General features: G+C 31.2%; 1 protein-coding gene across 1 annotated transcript in view; it reads right to left on the reverse strand.

The window, feature by feature from the left end:
* The window catches only part of LOC111684103 (protein winged eye), a 64,011-nt gene that overhangs the window by 38,404 nt on the left and 3,587 nt on the right, over positions 1 to 22,020 (reverse strand). Inside the window, 1 exon segment of the mRNA XM_046949472.1 lies at positions 8,810 to 8,974. Within this exon segment, the coding sequence (XP_046805428.1) occupies positions 8,810 to 8,974 (165 nt within the window).

Consider the following 22,020-nt stretch of genomic DNA (forward strand, 5'->3'; position numbering starts at 1 on the left):
TCAATTATGTGTTTAGTTAAGTTTTAGATCTATTTAACTTTTTTGAAAAACAAATAACCAGTTTTTAGTAATTTGTAAATTTTGTTAAAAACTCCACATTTTCCAATAGTCGGCACCAGTGTTCCTAAGTTCGACAAAAAATGTCCCTATAGTCGGCAGTAGATTTTTTGTTTGAAAAAAGCATATTTATTTATAGAAAAATATTTAATTAAATTTTTTCTATAGAAATAACTGTAATAATATCGTTTTTTCTGTAGAAAAATATGTTATAAACATAATTATAATTGTAATAAGTATACATAAAAAATTTTTTCTATAGAAAAAGAGTTATACATGCAATTTTCTGTACAATATTATATTTTTTGTTAGAGAAAAAAGTAATTTTTTTATAGGGAAAAGTGTTATATGTACTATTTTTAAAAAAAAACTTTTATAAAAATATGCAATTTCCTATAGGAAAAAATTTAACATAAGTTTCGTAGAGGATATTATAATAAGAACACTTTTCTATAGAAAAATTGTCATACTAGGAATTTTCTATAGAAAAAAAATGTTATACTCATAATTTTTTGTAAAAACACAGTTAAGAAGCAATTTTGTTAGAAAAAATTTCAATATGCAAAATATTTAATAGAAAAAACTGTTATACACATATTTTTTGTATAGAAAATTATATTCTGTAGTAAAAAATTGTAATCTTCCGTAGAAAAAGCTATTATAGAAGTAATTTTCTATAGAAAAAAAGGGTATACACACAATTTTTCATAGAGAAAACTGATATACACATAATTTTTTGTATCAAAAATTGTTATACATAAAATTTTCTATAGAAAAAAATTGTATACACATAATTCTCTATAGAAACAAATGTTGTACAATCAATTTTCTATAGAGGAAATTGTAATATACATAAATTTTTATAGAGAAGTGTTATACATAAATTTTTTTACAAAAATAACTGTTATACATATAATTTTTGAAGAGAAAATTGTTATATAGAAATTTTTCATAGTAATATACCCAATTTTCTATAGAGAAATAATAAATTTTAGAGTGCCGACTATAGAATACGTATGATCGAACTTAATACCCAGTAGTCGGCACCCCTATGCCGACAATAAGAATTTATGAAAAATTGTGTTCCTAATGGCGGCAGCGATTAAAATTACAAAAAAATATCTTTTTAACTAACTTTTTCACTTTAAATTGAATATTTCAACTGTTTTCTTTCATTTAAATCAATTTTTGTCAAATAAATCATTTAATTTCATATAAATATTCACTTGTTTAAGGTGGCACTAAAACTAAATTTTTTTTAAGAAAACTGACAGTACTACAAATGCTGCAAAGCTGTCTCTAAATAACGTCAAATATAGAGGAAATTAGTAATCCTACTTAAATTTACTCATTTCATAAAGCAAAAAGACCATATTTTCTATGAAATATAGATCAAACCTTAATAAATTTGTACAGCTTTTCTTATTTATTTACATTTTTATGTAAAAGATGCCGACTACTGGGTGATGCCGACATTAGGTGCATTTACCCTATTTTAAATTTTTATTTTTTTATTTCTACTCTTTTTAGCATGTAGTGTTTTTTTTTTTTTTTTTTTTTGTATTTATTAAAAAATAAAATCTTCACCATTTTTAGAAAAATTTTTTAAAGCATTTTATAGCTTTTTTTGTTAGTTTTTTCTTCTCATTTTGGTATTTATTATAGAAAAAATCATAAAATTTTAGTTTATGACTTTTTATATTATTTTGTTAATTATACAATTGATTGGTCTTAGTGGTGGGTTTTTCTTAGTTATAAAAAAAATTCAAAAATGTTCATAATCCGTTACTTGACTTGTGTAGAGCCATTTGTTACGTTTGATTATTGAACAGTGGAGCCCAGCAAGTGGGGAAAATGTTTATTGCCCAGCAAAAGCAACTTAAATTTCAATGTCTGCTAGATAACGTCTGTATTACTTAAAATAAGTCCAGTAATGACTTACAAAGAACAACTTAACTCCTTATTAGCAAGAAATCCTTCAGATTTAGTTCAGTTCTAGTTCAGTTCCAGTTCAGTTCTAGTTCTAGTTCAGTTCCAGTTCAGTTCTAGTCCAGTTCTAGTTCAGTTCTAGTTCAGTTCTAGTTCAGTTCTAGTTCTAGTTCAGTTCTAGTTCAGTTCTAGTTCAGTTCTAGTTCAGTTCTAGTTCAGTTCTAGTTCAGTTCTAGTTCAGTTCTAGTTCAGTTCTAGTTCAGTTCTAGTTCAGTTCTAGTTCAGTTCTAGTTCAGTTCTAGTTCAGTTTAGTTCAGTTCTAGTTCAGTTCTAGTTCAGTTCTAGTTCAGTTCTAGTTCAGTTCTAGTTCAGTTCTAGTTCAGTTCTAGTTCAGTTCTAGTTCAGTTCTAGTTCAGTTCTAGTTCAGTTCTAGTTCAGTTCTAGTTCAGTTCTAGTTCAGTTCTAGTTCAGTTCTAGTTCAGTTCTAGTTCAGTTCTAGTTCAGTTCTAGTTCAGTTCTAGTTCAGTTCTAGTTCAGTTCTAGTTCAGTTCTAGTTCAGTTCTAGTTCAGTTCTTGTTCAGTTCTAGTTCAGTTCTAGTTCAGTTCAGTTCTAGTTCAGTTCTAGTTCAGTTCTAGTTCAGTTCTAGTTCAGTTCTAGTTCAGTTCTAGTTCAGTTCTAGTTCAGTTCTAGTTCAGTTCTAGTTCAGTTCCAGTTCAGTTCTAGTTCAGTTCTAGTTCAGTTCTAGTTCAGTTCCAGTTCAGTTCTAGTTCAGTTCTAGTTCAGTTCTAGTTCAGTTCTAGTTCAGTTCTAGTTCAGTTCTAGTTCAGTTCTAGTTCAGTTCTAGTTCAGTTCTAGTTCATTTCTAGTTCAGTTCTAGTTCAGTTCTAGTTCAGTTGTAGTTCCAGTTCGGTTCTAGTTCGGTTCTAGTTCAGTTCTAGTTCAGTTATAGTTCATTTCTTGTTTAGTTCTAGTTCAGTTCTACATGTACTCTCGTTGGTTACCAAACGGTCTATATGTGACCAGTAAGCATTGAGCGTATTGCTCCATCCCGTTCACAGATGTGCCAGAACTACTCTTGTTTTCCGCTGCAAGTTTTCTTCCGAAACCTGCGACGAAGATCCTTCCTGACATGCCTCGGAAGAGTATTCAAATGTGTAATGTTAAAGTTAGGATGACTCCTCCGATTACATCCCAGAAAGAACTGGTTAGTCAACATGACGTTGTGTTCCTTGACTAGAAGAACCTTCATTGGCGGCTTTTTTGGCTATCAACCCCAGAAACAATATCGTTGTTTTTTTTTAGATTAAATAATAAATTAGGATTTTACTTAGGTCTGACTAGCAGATAAATTTTTATTACCATTTATTCACAGCCCTTTGACTAGCTTTCTGACTGTCCCTTTTTAAACTAAGAAGTAAAGTTTGACTTCCTCGTAAGGAAGGTTATGGATTCGAAAACATAAATCTAACAATTAGACTATAAATGTATATATTGGTTATATAAAATTCAATAATTCCAACCATTTTGAACGTATTATATTTACAAATACATTTAAAAAAATTTCAAATTTCAAATATTAATACCGAATTATATTTTAACACTTTGTTGGAATGAGTAAGGGTTTCTGTGGAATAGGATTAAACAAAAAAAAAACACAAAAAGCAAAAATCATTTCATGTTTCTAATTTCAAATTCAAACGCAAAAACTAATAATGAAAAAAGGTAAAAATTAACATAATCATGGGAAATATTTAAATGTTATAGTTGTGCTGGGAGCTAGCGAGGGAACGAGTAAATTTATAAATTTCGTGGAAATTTTATTGTTGCTGTTACGAATATCACAAATATGTACATACATACGTACATATGTATGAATATTGTTGTATTGTATGTATTGCCTGTCTATAGACAGAATTGCTTGGCTGACTGACGACGACTGGTGGTTAAACTTCTTTCATTCGTATATTCTTGTATTCTTTCTCCTTGTGGCCACACAGCCAACTAGTACGTCAGCCAAACAACCAGCCAGTCAGTTAGCCAGTCACTTATTCATTGAGACAGTCAGTCATTTAGTTTTCTAGAGAAGCATTCAGTTTCTTCGTCTTTCGTCCGTCCGCCTGTCCATCCGTCACTCATTCATTTAGCACGTGCTGTGTGGTTTTTTGAATGTTGTGGCTTTTAGCTTGTGTTTTGTGGTGGTGATGGATGGCAACGGTGGTGGTTACACCTTTTGAAATCTTTTGACATTTTCATTGTAAGTTTTTCAATTAAGAATCCGGTTTATGACAATGTTATGTCAAAATTTTTTTTTAGATTTTTGTTTATACATTGTATTACACTTTATTTTCTATTCTTTTACTATGTAACTCTTTCTCTTCTTTTTGTATTTTTAGGGTTTTATTCGAAAATTCGTAAAATCTCTAGCAGTCATCGTCCGATCTAGGATATACATCATCATGCAACGTGTCAGTGCTGACCAACAACAAGGGATGTTTTAAAATATATGTATTTGTCCGACAACATCTTGAGGCTTTCAATTTCTCTTGATTCATAATTTTTTCAGTTTGAAACATTCATATTTGCCTTTTAATCATTGAAACATATAAAGGATTTAATTTCATTTTTAAATTTCATATTCTAAGGCGACAACATTACGAGTATTTAAGCCAAATTGTTAAGAGACCAGATCCTTACAAGACAGAAAAAACGCACAGTTGAATGCTTTTAGAGCATTAAGTGATTCTTGTTGATCCCTTTTCATTGATATAGCCATCACCTTTATCAACATTTTGGTAACATATACACTCTGTCTCAAAAGATCTGTTCAGCTTTGAACGAATCAGACCAATCTCGGAGACCCTTTTCTTAAGTGAAGGTTATTCCAGCAGAGCCGTTATGCATCGATCGAAACATATAGGTCTCTGACGGGGCAAAATCTTTAGTGTTAGTTTCCTAAAAACTCCTTCTAAGTCGTTAGTATGTAATAGGTATTGTAATATACTGTCAAACGTTGTTATGATCAAATATCAAGCTTTTATATTTGAGCTCTCTTCAAATCATTTGATTATGAGCTGCTAGACTTCAGAAGCTGATAATAGAAAGTGTTCTTTTAGTCCTACCAAATACAGAGCGCCATGAACATTTTGCTTTATTGTTGTTTTGGCAGCTTGACATTTCTTCGCTTTCCAAAGTTCTTGGCAAAAATACATTTGACACCGAATTTCTCTCCTTTAATGAATCCCGCTGGTTGCAAACGCTTTAAAATTATGGCATGAATTGCTGCCAATCTTTATGAACTCTCTCTCTCTCCGTTATTCACAAACAAAATTTTTATTTTATTAACGAGTTTTAGATTAGATTTTGTATGAAAATTTTGTTTTATAAACCTTTTATAAAGGACTAAACTGATATGTTTTTCATGTTTAGTACACCACTTCTAACCACATAAAGCTAGTTTCGAATATTTAAATCAATGGAACAAATTCCTTATATAGTTAGATTTTAGAGGCAGCCAGCATGTAGCAGACTCAATTAGTTTCAAAATAGTTCTCGTTGTGTTAGCTGAACAGGTCAAGACATCAACCTATCGAATTGATATGTCTCTACTTTAACATCAGAAGGATCGCCCCAAATTCATGCAAATAATCACAGCCTTAGGTTGCCATTTCAAAATCATAAAAAGCGGGTAACAGGCACAAAAAGTGTTCGGTAGTCTTCTCTTCATTCTTATTATGTACTATAACTTGTAAAGAAGTCATTATACGAAAGATTCAATTTCCAAGCATGAGCTCCTACAAATCAATGATCTTCTATTACACAGAGGGAAAAAAGAAACATGCACACCTAGTACCAAATTGACACCAAAGTGTTTGTAATTTCTCAATAACATCGGTTGTCAAAGTATATATGTACGTACATACGTACGACAACAATATGTTGTCAGAAAGCGCAACATTGAAACAATTCGTTGTCGTTATCAAAATTTTATACACATCCGTTGTCTAAATATTAACTAACGTGGTAAGCTCAATATTGACAACGAATTGTTTCAATCTTGACATATGTTTTTACTTTAAGAACAGATGTTATTGAAAAATTATAATCATTTTAGTGTCAATTTGCTATCAGACATCTTTTTCCCTCTATGTAGATGGTCAATAACCTTAATCGCACAAAACTCCAGTCTACCCGTGATCTTATTTTTAATGGAACCAATCCCCTAGAAGGACTTAAAAACTCCACTAAAAAAAATATTTCTAATTGTATAGAATTTTTTCGAACTATAAACTTATTAAAAAAAATTTAATTTGTATTTTATATGTACAAATTTTAAACTCTGTAACTCAATTCTTTAAATCATACAACTAAAGCCGAAAGCCAAAGCAGCTAGTGCTTTATACTTTATTTTAATTATAATTTTCAATTGTAATTAAAATTTTTTAAATAAATAAATAAAATAAAAACCTTAATCGCATACTTTAAAGACCATTCAGTGAAAATGACCTTGGGTTTTGTGAAGTAACCAAGTAAGAAGCCTATTTGTCGGCCGAGTGCTCCTACAAATCAATGATCTGACATTGGGTTGTCAATATCCTTAATCGCATACGTTAAAAATCTATCAGTGACAATGTCCTTGGGTTTTATAAAGTAACCAAGTAAGAAGTCCAACTATCGGATGTTCTTGTCCATCTGATCTGCACAAACTTGTAAAGTTCCTGCTGAATAAGAATCATGAGAACGGCTAACAAATTCTAAGCAAAAACGTTGATTAAACAACTATGTAGTCCCAGAACCATTCCATAGAATGAATAGCTACTCTATCAAGCTGTTACTGCAGCAATTTTGAAGGTAATAATTTCGTACAAAGAAAGAGTATAGGCTATAATCATGAGTTCTACAACTAGTTGTGATACTAATGAAATTTTTCATAGTATTAAACAACGTTTGCTAAATTCTATTAAAAACTATATCATTAATAGAAATATATTTAAAAGCTTATATGTATAAAAGATATGTTGTGCCTATAGGAAATTTTAAACATTTCTAAAAGATCCCCCTTAAACAGCAAAACAAATAATGAAATAACACATGTATTATATAAATAAAATGAAGAAAAAAAACTCTTTCACTCTTTTGTATGTCAACAAAATAAAAACAAAATGATTGGAAAAAAATACATATATAAAAAAGGCACCAAAAAAAAAGAAGTGTGTAAATAAAAAAGTAAAAAATAAACATTTACAAACACAAAAAAATAATGCAAAACAACTGAATGAATACACAGAAAGAAAAATATTTTTTTAACTTTCAATTAAAATGAAAAGCATGTCATCAGAATGACACATCGATTTTGATTAAACAAATCAATAGCAACAGGTCTGAATATAAAACTGAAGTAAATATGAAGATCTATTATTATTAAAGAAGTTATAATTAAATTAAGTTTTTCGCACTTAACCGATCTGTACTTGAATCACGCATTTAGCATTTGTTTTAAAAGAATCCCATACTTAGGATTAAGGAATTAATAAGGAAAAAAATGTACGCGCCTGGTACCAAATTAATACCAAAGTTATTATAATTTTTCAAAAACATCCACTATTAACAACAATATGTTGTCGATAGTGAGCTTACCACGTTTGCTAACTTTTAGACAACGGATGTGTATACAATTTAGTTTTCGACAACGACTTGTTTCATTGTTGACAACGTGCGTTGTCTGACAACATATTGTTGTTGTAGGTAGTTACATACTTCCATAAAGAATTATAAACACTATGGTGTCAATTTGGTACAAGGCGTGTATATTTGTTTGTATACCCTACACCACTTTAGTGGGAGGGTCCGTCTGACCGTCCATGTAAACCTTGTAATCAAACTACAGGTCGCAATATTAAATATAATTCAATGAAATTTGACATGAAATTATATTGTCCAAGGGACGAAGCCTATTGAAAATGGTTAAAATCAGTTCATTATTTTACATAGCCCCCATACAACTATTCGGGGGGAATAGGGCTTATAATCAAACTACAGGTCGCAATTTTGGAGATAAAATTTGGCACATCATCTTCTATGGTACCGTAGACGAAGCCTATTAAAAATTATTAACATCGGTTCATTATTTCACCTAGCCCCCATACAACAGGGCTTTTAAGTTCACAATTATTTTTAATATACTCGTATCTCAACAAAAAGCTGCAAAAGCTGCACTATACTAGCATTGATGACCCTTAGGAACTTTATAATTATAGGGCCTTATTTGACCCTAGGCCCTATAAAAAGTCCCCTTCAAAATTTAACTGAAATATCCACAGTTCGATTAAACAATAAATGGCTTAAGTATATCTGAGGCAAGGTACAATTTAACTTATATGATTTATTATGAAAACTAAATCACATTTTATTCGTATAAAGGTGTAGAGTATTATATGGTCGGCCTCGACCGACTATAACTTCTTACTTGTTTTACAATGCGTACAAATTACTCAATTCATTTTGTTAAGTGTAAACATAAAAAAGTGTAAACTCTGTGAAAAAGTACTCGTTTATGAGTGTTTATATGTGTGTAATATTCACACATATATAGTGGAAAGCAAAGGTCGACACTTAAAGTCAACAGAGGCCGAGAAGGTTGACAGCTATACAATAAGAATAAATATTTTAACATTAAACATAAAAAAAACTACAATCTACATAACCCAAACACATTAGTGTTATTTTATTTAACTAGTCTCTTTCAGTCGACCACTGCTTTTTATAACCATATTTAAATGTACAAATAAAAATATATATGTGTGTATATGTATTTATATGACTTACCCAAATCAGCAACTCGTATACCAAAACAATTCATATCCTTATTAAGTGGTTGTGACAAAGGCAATGTTGAGGAACTTGTTAAAGAAGGAGGAGCAGGTGGTGGTGGTGCTGTTGTTTCCTGTGGTCTTTTACGTGCCACTGCAATACCAATTGGTACAGTATTATCTGAAAGTAATAACAATAACAACAACAACAGTCAATCTAAAATGTATAATCATAATGGCAAAAAAAGCAAAAACAAAAATTTATATATAAAAAATACAGATAAAAACAACAAACGAAAGAGAGAATCTTTGTAGCAAAAAAAAAATAAATAACAAATTAGCAGAACAGTTCTCAATCATAATGAGAAAAATAAAAAAGAGTACAAAGTAAAAGAATAAAAACAAAAAAAAAACCCAAACAAGACAACAAATCAAATCAAAATACCGACGGCGTCGGATATTGTAACATACAAATTTGTTTATTATTTTCTTGTTTCTTTTTCTTTTTTTCTATAAAATATTTTTAGTTGATTTTTTCCCTCTTCTATTTAAAGTTTCTAACAATAATCAAGAGTATACTTCTATAAATGTTTACATTTTTGCATGTTTTCAAAAGGAAGACAGGACAGACATTAGATACGTGGGCAGGATGTAAAATATATATATTTTTTTGATTTTTTAATATAGAATTAATAGAATAGCTAATAAAAATTCATAGATTAGTCTTAGTTGATAATTGAAAACGGTTGTTTTTGAAATGGCACTCCAGCAATCTATTCCTATTAGACGATCAAGCGTTTTCGAGCTGTTTTACGAGCTCATGCAATCAACATTTTGCCTTTTGTCAAGCTTTCAAAAACTTTTGATATTCTCTTCCAGCGGTGGTCGAAAGCTGATTAGACCTTAAAAGAAAGGTCTAGTAGACCCTTTGGGTCTATAAATTGACTTATTGTCGAAAACAATTTAAGTCGAATTGAAAAAATATCGAAAAGTCAACTTTGTAAATAAAATGTAATAATAGTCGAAAGGTTGGTTTTAAAACATTCAAAATATCTGGAACATGGCTTTGTAGCTTTTTGTCGCGATACAAGGATGTTAAACAAACTTATGAACTTTGGCGGGTTCAGTTGTATGGACCGATATTAACCATTTTCAATAAGCTTCGTCAACTAAAGAAGTGCATGTGCCAAATTTCATAGAATTATCTCCAAAATTACGACCTGTAGTTTGATTACAAGGTTTACATGGACGGACGGACATGCTAAATCGACTCAGAAAACGATTCTGAGCCGATTGGTAGGTATACTTTAAGGTGGGCATAGTACCAATATTATTCTGCGTTACAAACATCAGCACAAACCCACTAAAAGTGGTGTAGGGTATAAACAAAATCAAAGAACCACATTTCGTAAATTGAAAAATTGGGAAAGTCGACTTTTTGTTTCAAATATAGAACCCTACCTTAAGATTCCATTCTTATTTTTCGAAATTTGATTAGAATATATTGTTCTTAAGATTATATTAGTTGTAAAACTATGTTGAAAGAACAATGCTTATTTTTATACTACATCAATACAATAGGACGCTATCGGTTATGTCATAATCATCTTTAGATGAAAAATGTTAGCGAAAAAACTAATCAAATATAAACATAGTAGTTTATGGCGTCTCCATGACAGACTGGATGACATCAATTATGTTGACTACGTCTTTTCACATTCTCAAGCATGAAGTCCAAATTCAAACCTTTTCATACAAATTAAATCAAATATGTGAAATTCCACGCACAATTTCAGCTCTCGGGTCAAACTATCGACGAGGTTGATTACGTCTGCTATATGTGGATCAAAATATTAAAGAGCGGGGACAACAAGAAAGACATATAGAATAGATTGAGCAAAGCAAGATTTTGCTATACAAAGATCACAAAATATAAAAATGGCTGCGAAACACTAACAGTCGAGATATGAGCAGTTTAAAAGCTTTTGCCAACCGCTGCCTATTGTCTCAAATATGGATCAATCAATCAAATAATAGGCGTAGATCCAGGGGTGGGCGATAATGTAAATTTCCGCCCATTCAGGCAGTTCAACGTTAGAAAAATGACTAAAATTTTCAAAAGCGTTAACTCTTTGCCGAACGGCTGAGAAACTCTTAATTTGCATCACATCTACTAAACATAGCCGTACGCTCAATTTGTACATGCAGAATGATAAGATGAATACCTATCCATATCGTACGAAAGGGAACAACAAGATATTGGTTACTCTTGATCTAAATGTTGCAAAACTTGACAACTACTTAGGGTTAACCCTAGAACCCAGATTACCCATTATTTTAAGAGGAAACATTAAGAAAACTAGCCTAAAGGAGTCGATACATGAAGCTATTGGTTTATGTGTTTACTCTCTTGATTACTTGGAGAAAGTCAAGTGGTATTTACTAATAAATACTAATATGAAAACTGTCTTTACTCTCGTAAAGACGTACTGGTATCAGAGATACCAGCCGATGCAATATGATCAGTGGCGGCGGCGGCTAAATTGTCGACTCAATTTAACTTTTTCTTCAGAAATTAACCTATAAGCGTTTATTATATTGAAAATTATCTGTATAATAGTCTGTTATATATTCCCCCCGGGGGCATTATGAAATCTCCATCATGGTGTACTGCAATCCTGGGGTAAAGAGGTGCTACCAATACATCTAGTCTGCCGGGACTATAAACTGGTGATGTCAAATGTATCTTGACTTCGCCTCGGAATGATTTGGCATGGGCTCTAACCAAAGCACCATATAATCTGGCACTACGGGTGTCCTGGCTGGTCAGTTGGTTGAGGTTCCTTCGGGATTCATGTAGAGGCGTGGTTTAATACCCAAAATCGCGGGGAGAGAATGTTAATTTAAGGACTGATATATCTTATACCTAAAGGGTTGGATAATTCTCTCTTCGAACAGGTCTGTGTACAAAGCAACATATGCTGTATTCCTAAACCCGATCAGTATCTTTTACCGTTCGTGTAGTGGGACGCCAGTATATGCTGGGGAATTGTCATGTCAGCATTTCGGTGCTGTTGCCATCTGAACAGGATATATTGATATATGCTGCGCGACTATTTGTCGGGGCAATTATTGGAATTAATTGACTTTGGAAATTCATATTTCCCTTGTTACATTGATCGGTTCACTTCCGCATTGTCGGAAGATTGATTTCACCTGATATCGGGACTCGTCTCCCCCTTCTATTGACTTTAGACCAGTGATTGATTTTTCATTGTCGGGGTACGCATTGGGGATTAATCCTATGCGGCCTGTCATTCCGCAACGTGTCTGCTATGGCAAGAGATTAGATAGCTCGAGTACTTCAACAAAGTGCTTCTACATGGACCGAACATCCATGTACAAAAATTGCCACCTGAGTTCTTCATAGAGGAATTCAGGGGCGCATGGTAGACCGTCTCTAGTCTACCCAGTGGATGAAAAAGACCACCGTGAGATAAAGACCATGGTATATAAACCTGTCTCTATATAAGTTTTTTCCATTGTTAGACATTTTCTGAAAAATTTATTGCTAACGTTGGTTGCAAGTTCTACCTGAAACTAAATGATATTTCTTACTATTGACATATTGCACCATTTAAACTCTTATTTTGGATACTGCCACCTGATGAATATAATACGGATTGGCGCCTAATAATTTTCTTCCATCATATATACCTAATCCTTAATAAGCATCAGTAACTGAATTATAATCAACATAACAAAAACAACCGGCTTTTTGTTTTTGTTAAAACAACAACAACATACACTGTATCCAGGTTCTTGTAATAAAATTACTTCTGGGATTGTTCCCGTATCGCATATTTATCCAAAAAAGTACAAAAAAGAACAACACAACAAAATATACAAAAAAAAACTCTTTTTGTTTTTATTTTCCTTTTTTCAAGCTGCCAGCCCCTCTATTTTGTGTCCAACACACAAGTGGATACAACGAAAAGAAAATTTTGCCGACGGCAAATTGCTTTTTGCCTAAACTAACACACACTCATGCATGCATTTCATATATTTTGGTTCAATGTAAAAGTGTTTTTATGCGTTTGATTGTACAACAAAAAAAAATACAAGAAAAAAGCCAAAAGAAACGATAAAAAAAATAAATTCATTGGGGAATTTTGTTATGGTTTTTGTAACGCCTATTGCAAAAAAAAACACTAACAACTACAACAGGAATAGCAGCAACAACCACTATTCAAAAATAAGCAACAAAACAGAATTTGTGGTGTCATACTATAACGCTATGTCACCAATATTTTGTTGCTGTTTTCCTTTATTTTTCCCTAAAATAACAAATTTTCTGTTTTTATGTGTAAAATATCGACAAACATACAAAATGAAATAAAGTTTGTCGTGTTTTTAAAGCGTAGAAAGAAACAAATGCAAAACAAAAAATAAAAACTATTCCGGTCAGTTTAAAGAGTGTTAAATGTTTACGATCGGAAAACGTCCATTATGTATTTTTTCACATTAATGACAATTTTATTTAATGGCTCTGACAAGAAAATAATCTAAATAAACTAACTCGTACTAGTAGATACTTTAGTACACAAGGGATATTTCAGCTGGATATTTTGAAATACTAGAAGAGTCTTGGTTATGCTAAGGAAACATATAATTTTAAATTGTTATTTCTCAAACATGTCACAATAAAGAAGGCGTTACACTGTGTTTCTAACACGCCCACTTCCTTTACTTCATGGATAGAAAATATGTGAAACAAAAGTGATCGTATTTTTACAGTGGGCAGTGGAAAAGAAGGAAAGTATAAAAAAAAAAATATTTTTAGATATGTATCAGATTACGAGTATGGACAGCCAACCAGATGGTAACGTTTTACTAATCCAATCAACAGATTTCATAATAGTCTAGTCTATAGTCTAGTCTGTAGTCTAGTCTATATTGAAGTCTATAGGCTTATCTATAGTATAGTCTTTACTATAGTTTAGTCAATACTTTAGTCTAGTCTATAGTCTGGTATAGTCTATAGTCAAGTCTATAGTCTAGTCTATAGTCTAGTCTATAGTCTAGTCTATAGTCTAGTCTATATAGTCTAGTCTATATAGTCTAGTCTATAGTCTAGTCTATATAGTCTAGTCTATAGTCTAGTCTATATAGTCTAGTTTATAGTCTAGTTTATAGTCTAGTTTATAGTCTAGTTTATAGTCTAGTCTATAGTCTAGTCTATTGTCTAGTCTATAGTCTAGTCTATATAGTCTAGTCTATAGTCTAGTCTATATAGTCTAGTTTATAGTCTAGTTCATAGTTTAGTCTATAGTCTAGTCTATAGTCTAGTCTATAGTCTAGTCTGTAGTCTAGTCTATAGTCTAGTCTATAGTCTAGTCTATAGTCTAGTCTATAGTCTAGTCTATAGTCTAGTCTATAGTCTAGTCTATAGTCTAGTCTATAGTCTAGTCTATAGTCTAGTCTATAGTCTAGTCTATAGTCTAGTCTATAGTCTAGTCTATAGTCTAGTCTATAGTCTAGTCTATAGTCTAGTCTATAGTCTGGTCTTTGGTCTAGTCTATAGACTTGTCTATAGCCAACCTGATATTAGCGTTTTACTTAATGTATAGTCTACTAATGGTATAGTCTATAGTCAAGTTTATAGTCTAGTTTACAGACTAGCCTATAGTTTAGTCTATAGTCTATTCAATAATCTAGTCAAGGATTTAGTCTATAGTATATTATATAGCCTAGTCTATAGCCTATATTATATTTTAAAGTTTAGATTTTTTATGTTGCAAAAGTTAACCACAAAAGCAACCAGAGTAATACGTTTATGTCTGGACTTACTTATGTCGAATTTCATTTGACTCTATCTTTTGACTCTATCTTCTTAGAATTTGAAAAGTTTTAAGAATACGCATATATACTTTTTTCGGTCTATAACCAATATTTCGATGTTATTATTAACACGAAAAGAAATTGTTTATTCTTTTTCTTGTGATTCCGTTTTTGTTTCGAAGAGCTTTTTAAAATTTGATTACATCATATTTTGGCCTGAAACTTCATCAATTCTGCATTGATCCCTTACTAGATGCAAGTTGAATAGAAAATGGTTGAATAGAAAGTTGTAATGTGTGAGTCGTGATTATTACCATACCATATACTTATAAAGTATATTCCAAAGATAACTTATGCCCCTATTATGATTTACAACTCAATTCAGAACTTTGTAATCAAACTACAGGTCGCAATTTTGGACATAATTCAATAAAATTTAGCACATGATTTTTTGTTACCTTAGACGAAGCCTAATGAAAATGGTTTACATCGGTCTATTATTTTACCTAGCTTCAATACAACTGAACCCGCCGAATAGGGCTATTAAGTTCATAATTATGTTTAATGAGTATATCTCGACAAAAAGCTGCAAAACCAAGTTCTATACTAGACTTGATGACCCTCACGAATTCTATAATAAAAGGTCCTCATATGACCCTAGCCCCTATGAAAAGCCCTCCATCAAAATTTCACTTAAATGTCTACAATTTCTGAGGCAAAATACAATTCAACTTAAACGCTTTATTATGAGAACTAAATCACATTTTATTTTTGTAAAAGGTGTAAGGTATTATATGGTCGGCCTCGCCCGACTATAATTTCTTACTTGTCAGTTGTATACAACTGATTTTGATAAGTTGTAATTTTTCTCCAAGAAAGTTGTAATAAATTTTAACTTAAAATTTTAAGTTGTTATCGATAAAACCAAATAGCAACATTTCTAGTATACAAGGAGAATTTTCCTAGCCTATTTCGGAGAAGCTTTAATTGGGGAAAATATGGAGTCACCAAGATGTTATAGTTCTTAAATAGGAAAACTTTCACTCTCTTTCTCATGTAAGTGATGTTAGGCATGTATTTGAATACTTCCAATGTAGTCTTTCTGACAACACTTGGGTCAGCGTACTTTATCAATGAACGGTCAATCGTTTAATAGCCATCAAGTTTGTTGCCCCAATTTCTATCAGCTAGGGCTTGGAGAATCCTGTCTCCACTTCGGAAATTGTAAATTATTGTTATGGAAAAAGCTGTAAAGAAAAACAGGCTAAAAACCTAAATCTTTTATTGGCTTGTTAAGGGCAGGTTTTTTAGATAAAGATAATCTACATTCTTTGTTTAAACCTAGTTTAATATATCTTTTGTGTTTTTCAGTAAACAGTAACGTTACTTATTATCTTAGTTTAACTGAGGGTTATTGGCTAATTAAACATAAGTCATAAATAAGAATACACAATCAACAACGATAATAAAATAATGATTTCGAAAAAACAAAAACTTAACTTTTTAAGCAAATTAAATTTTGATTATTTTAAATGTTTATTTAACATTTTTCCAAAAGTTTTCATTTTACAAAAGTATTATTTGCAAAAAACAGCTGTTCATTGTTTATGTTTTTGAGCGAAAACTTAACAATACTAACAAAATTAACTGAACTTAAATCCAAAAAAGAATGCATGGGTTAGGATTAAAACAAATCAATTAAGCTAAATCAATTCTTTTTTAATTTTTTTACAGAAAATTATGAAAAATCAATAGAAAACTGCAGTTGTTCATGTGCATATTGAATACTATTTAGTTAAATACCAAATAATACAATATTACTAAAAACTATTTACAAAACATTTAATAATAACACATGCAATAATAGACCTTTTTAAAAACACCAACAAATTTAACAGAAAAGGACTTAAAAGCCATAAAACAATTACATTATTAACATTTGAAAAATATTTCTACTATTCGTTATGTTTAAAAGTTAAATTGAGCATAATAAATAAAATGTGAACAAAAATACAAAATACAATTTTCCATAGAATTGGAAAAAAGGCAACAATTTATTAATATGAATGACTGACTCGCACATTTTCACGCACGTTTTGCGTGAGAATATTTAACTTTACTTCCGATCACGTTTTCCCCCTTTTTTTGAAACGAGTTGGCAGATTTAAGTGCATAAATGAAAAGGCTTAAAACGACGATATTTTTAAATAATTTCAAAGAAAAAAATCGTTATATTTTTATTATGAAAAAAAGCCTAAAGTATATCCTGTGAAAAATATAATAAAAATGTCTAACAGTTAAAATAAATTGCAAATATCAGTGGAAATTGAAGTAATTGGGAGAAAATTTGTCAAGTTAAATACAACTTAATGACAGCTGTATATGTCAAATTTGTTTATTTCGCACAAGCTTTTTATAGAAGTTTTGTGATTGTTACAGTTAGAAATAACATTTTTGTTTTAAAATATATTGCATTTGTTAATTTAACTACAACAATATAAAAAAGGACAACCAAATTGTTGCTGTTTAAGTGGGAAAACAAAGTCCCTCTAGATGTTGGCAAATTCTTGTATTCGTGTGTCTAGCCAAATAAATGGCGATTAAGTGAGCGAATGAGTGAGTGAGTGAACGCAAGCACAAAGGGAAAGTTCTCTTTTTCTGGTGTAACCGTCGCGCCAGTCACACTTCATTTGTTAAATGACATGGTTGGGTTAACTAACTGCGACACGTGTGTCTCCTGTGGCGAAGACGTTATTTACACAGCATTTAACTTTTACCCCGGTCTGCTCGCTCAGGCCAGCCACAGCTAGCAGAAGCACAATCAAAATCAGCTTTGAGACACTTTTGCCTTAAGAGGACAATAATAATAACAACAACAGTAAAAAGCCAAAAATAAAAGAAAAGAAAACATGTCTCAATTGTTTCCTTTTTTTTTTTGTTGTTTTCAGCTTCTTTTCTTTTTTTTTTTTTTGTATTTAACAAAGAAACAAAAGACTTTTTAGCTAAAACATTTTGTTACAAAGTTTCATTAGTAGTTGATAAGTACTGTCTGTAATTGAAGTAATATGTTGTTGTAGTTTTTTAATCTTTTTAAATGATTGAAATTAGTTTCTTTAGTAAGTCAGCTTCTTTTAAATTGTTTGATTGGCACGGCTTTAAACCAATATAAGTTTAATTTACTAATATTTTTTGCTAAAAAAGAACTATTGTTTGTTGGTAGCTTGTAGGAACTTAGGAGTATCTCTTTTATTTTCGAAATCTTATTGTATATGTCATAATCTTATTTGTTATATGCCCATGCTGGGATAAGTATCTGTCACCATCTTCCCAATAACTATAGAGTTTTTGGACTGAAAGATTTGATGGCTCTAAAATAAATTGCGGTGTTGGTTCTTATCTCATACCACTTCCCTATTGGTCAGAAAATGCAAGAAAGACCTGTCAAGGTCGAGTCGCCATTACCCTTGTTTAGATAATGCACTTAAAAATGCTAAAAATGGATGGAATAACATAGACACATGAGATAGAACCAAATCTAAGACCATATTGGATTGTAAGAAAGCTTTAACTGAATACTATCTTGAGGTAAGGTTCACATCATATAGGTACCAGCCCTCTCGGGAGTTGTCGGTAACGAAAGAGCGAATGTAATAGCTTTAAAGGGAAGAGAGCACGAGGCAGTTAACTTGAGAGAATCCCATTAAACTTCTTGGAATAATGAAACAGTGGGTAGAACCCTATGGGATGGCCCTGATTAAAAAGGTCCAAGTTATTGTGGCCTTTCATCAATGAGGAAATAGATAGTAGTCGGTAACGAAAGGGCGAATGTACTACCTTTAAAGGGAAAAGAACTCGAGGCAGTTAACCTGAGAAACGCAAAAAAAAAAAAAGCTCAGCTAAAAATGGACACACAGGATTACGAGCACATCTATACAAAATTGGACGTGCGGATTCAGACGTATGTAGAGCACGAGGAGAGGACAGTGAAACTCTGGAGCACTTTCTTTGCCACTAGGATATATTGATGTTGATAGCAGTAATAACAGGACATTGGATGCTAGGCTTTAATAAACAGTGTCGTAGTTACAAAGACCGGGAAAAGAACGAAATGGTCTTCTATCTGCTGTATAAATGCACTGTTCTAGCCGTTAAAAAAAAAATTGTATTGGCAGTCAATTCAACTGGTTCTAAACTTATTGACATTTTAAGATCTTATACTACAAAGTACTACACCTGAATGGTTAATAGATCCCGTCAAAGCGGAGTCATTTCGACTCTAATTGAATATTTGCGAGAAGTGAACTACTATTTAAACTAACCAATCATAATCATCTGATATTTATAATTCTTTTTAACTTCATTGTAAAAATCGACTTGTCTGTACGAAAAGATAGTAAGGGAGAAATGGGGAATAGAAGGAAATAGTAAAAAAACAAAGTGAATAAATTAGACAAAAGTAACTAAACGCAGAGATTAACATTCTCATTGTTAAAATGTAATAGTTACTTCACACCCAATTCAACAGGTTAAGAAATTTTAGAATACGTTATAATTGAATGTCTGACAGATCAGATAAATCAGTGAAATGTGAAGACCATAATGGTTAATAACGAATCGGTCCAGGGCCGGTCAGTTACACACAAAATTAATAATTGTTCACTCTTCATCCATGGCAGATTCTACAGAAGTCTGTATATAGAGAAGTGTCAATGTAATAATTACTTCACACTCAATTCGGCAGATTTGGAAATTCTAGAATAAGTTCTATTTGAATGTCTGACAGATCAGAGGAATGTGGAGACCATAACGCTTAATAGTGAATCAGTTTTAGCGCTGGTCAGTTACACAAAAAATTAGTAATTGTTTACTCCTCATCCTTGGCAGATTCTACAGAATTCTTTACATGTAAAACCTATTGGTCTTGCATGGTTTTCAAACTTGAAATGTATAGTGATAACTAATAAAAGTAAGTTCTGCTGACACCCACTAGCTAGGATGTTCGGTGAAGATCGATGCTTAGCCACAACATTATTGAAAACGAGTAAGTATCGAGCTCTTAAGAACAGCGGTCTTGAGCTAAACTATAACATGTATTGGATGTACATATGTATGTTTCCTAATGGCCGAAAGCCAATAAAACATATTTAGAATGGCTAAAACATGTTTTAATTGCATATCTGACAAATGAGAGAAATATGAAGACCCCAACGTTTGATAGTAAATTTTTGAATGTCTCGATATCTGATTAAGAGATGCTCGACATTATTGCAATAGTCAGGATTGCTTGATCGGGTGATCAGACAACTAGACTTTTACTCTTTGAAACTAGCATTATAGAGTTTGTATAATGTTTTTTTTACTTATATGTTATTTTCAAAAAAGTTTTAGTTTCAAAAAACACCAGCTCTTAATTGTTGCAAAAAGTTAAAACTATCTAACTTAGCACAGTACTATCTTCTTAGTACAAACCAAGCATGATTTCCGTAGTTATATGTTGTGCGGCAGATAAAGTATCGACTCATCGTTGATCTCAATAAATCAAGCAAAATATGTTTTTGTTTCTAAAGTTGACAGCTCTTGACCAAATGATTCGGGTCATTTCGGTATATAGAACCTTGGGAATTTGACTCTCATGCCTCCCATAACTTGTGCTGTATTGTGCAATAAGCTGTCTAACTCCTTGCTCAATCATAGTTAAACATAATTATGAACTCAAAAGCTTTTTACGGCGAATTCACTTGTATGGGTGCTAGGTGAAATAATAGACCTATATTCGTCTACGGTACTATAAAAGATCATGCGCCAAGTTTCATTGAATTATGTACAAAATTGCGACCTGTAGCCCCATTCGGTGGTTCAGTTGTATCGGAGCTAGGTAAAATAATGGACTGATCTTAACCATTTTCAATAGGCTTCGTCTCTAGGACAATAGAAGATCACACATTAAATTTCATTGATTTATCTTCAAAATTGCAACCTGTAGTTTGATTGCAAAGTTTACATTTACGGACTGACATAGCTAAATCAACTTAGAAAATTATTCTGAGTCGATTAGTATACTTAAAGGATATTATAATTCTTAAACTAGAGACTAAATAAAGTAAAACTGTTTTCAGCGCTTTTTATTTCGCGATTCTGTTTCCTTGTAAAAACACATACAAGTTTTAAAAAGTACATTTTTCAAAAAATATTTAAAAATAATTTTACACGAAGAACTGTTTTACTAAAAACATTTTTAAAGTTCATAAAAATCTTCTTTAAATCGGTAAGAATAAAAAATGATAAAGTTAAAATACTTGACAATATCGGAATCATCTTGATTTATTACAAATTAATACCTCACAGATGTTTTGTACAATTTCAAAAACAAAATAGTTTGCCAAATAGAAATACTTCTCTTTAGAATTCCCATATGAATTTTAAAACATTAAAAACAACTTACTAAATATTCCCAGAGTATTTTGCCAATAAAAAAATGCTTATAATTTATAATACAAAACTATTAAACACAAAACAAAAAACTATAACATTATTAAACTTAATGCTAAAACGTAAAAGATCCAGTTATTAAAACAACTATAAAATATGCCGACGGCAAAACGAAATTTTATGTCTTCCTTTACTGTAAGTACAAACAAAAACAAAAAATGCCATAAAATTCAAATACACACCGTGATTGTGTCTCTCTAACACGACAACCTAAAAGTTTTGTAAATTTTCTAATGAACACACATTTCTATAATTAGGAATAAATTAAATAAAATTATTTTACAACACAACAATATTGTTGATTTTTTTATGGGAAAATAGAAACAAAAATGAATTTGTTAATTTTTCTCCTAGGATTTTCATTAAAATTCTATAAAAATAAAAAAAAAAAAATAACAACCAATAAAGTTAAAATGTGAGTTTGAAGAAAAAAATAAAAAAACTATTTAATTATTTGTTTTACAAGTGTACAGTGTTACACAGATATATGTATGTATATGTTTGTGGATTCATAAATAAATGATTGTAACACATTTTATATAATTACAACATACATGCAACTAATTAATGGATGACATGACATGTCATTTAAACACCGTATTTGGTTCAGTTAGAGAGTGGGAGCTTAAAAAAGAAAAAAAAAACTTATTGAGAGAAATGTTAAGCCTGAGCAGAAGCTATACAAGATCGGAGTAGTACTATGATAATTAATCGATAAAGTTCAATAAACTGTTATATTAATCTCAAAGATTTGATTTTTACTTTCATTTGAAACTAACTTTTAGTACATTCACTCTTTTATTAGCTATTATCGCCGAGTGGCTTTTTAACTAATCATCTGGTTCTATTATTATTTACTTAAGAGATCTAGAGGAGCTAAGCAAGGCCTGTTTGCAG

Source organism: Lucilia cuprina, chromosome 4 (genome assembly GCF_022045245.1).
Source record: "Lucilia cuprina isolate Lc7/37 chromosome 4, ASM2204524v1, whole genome shotgun sequence".
NCBI lineage: Eukaryota > Metazoa > Arthropoda > Insecta > Diptera > Calliphoridae > Lucilia > Lucilia cuprina.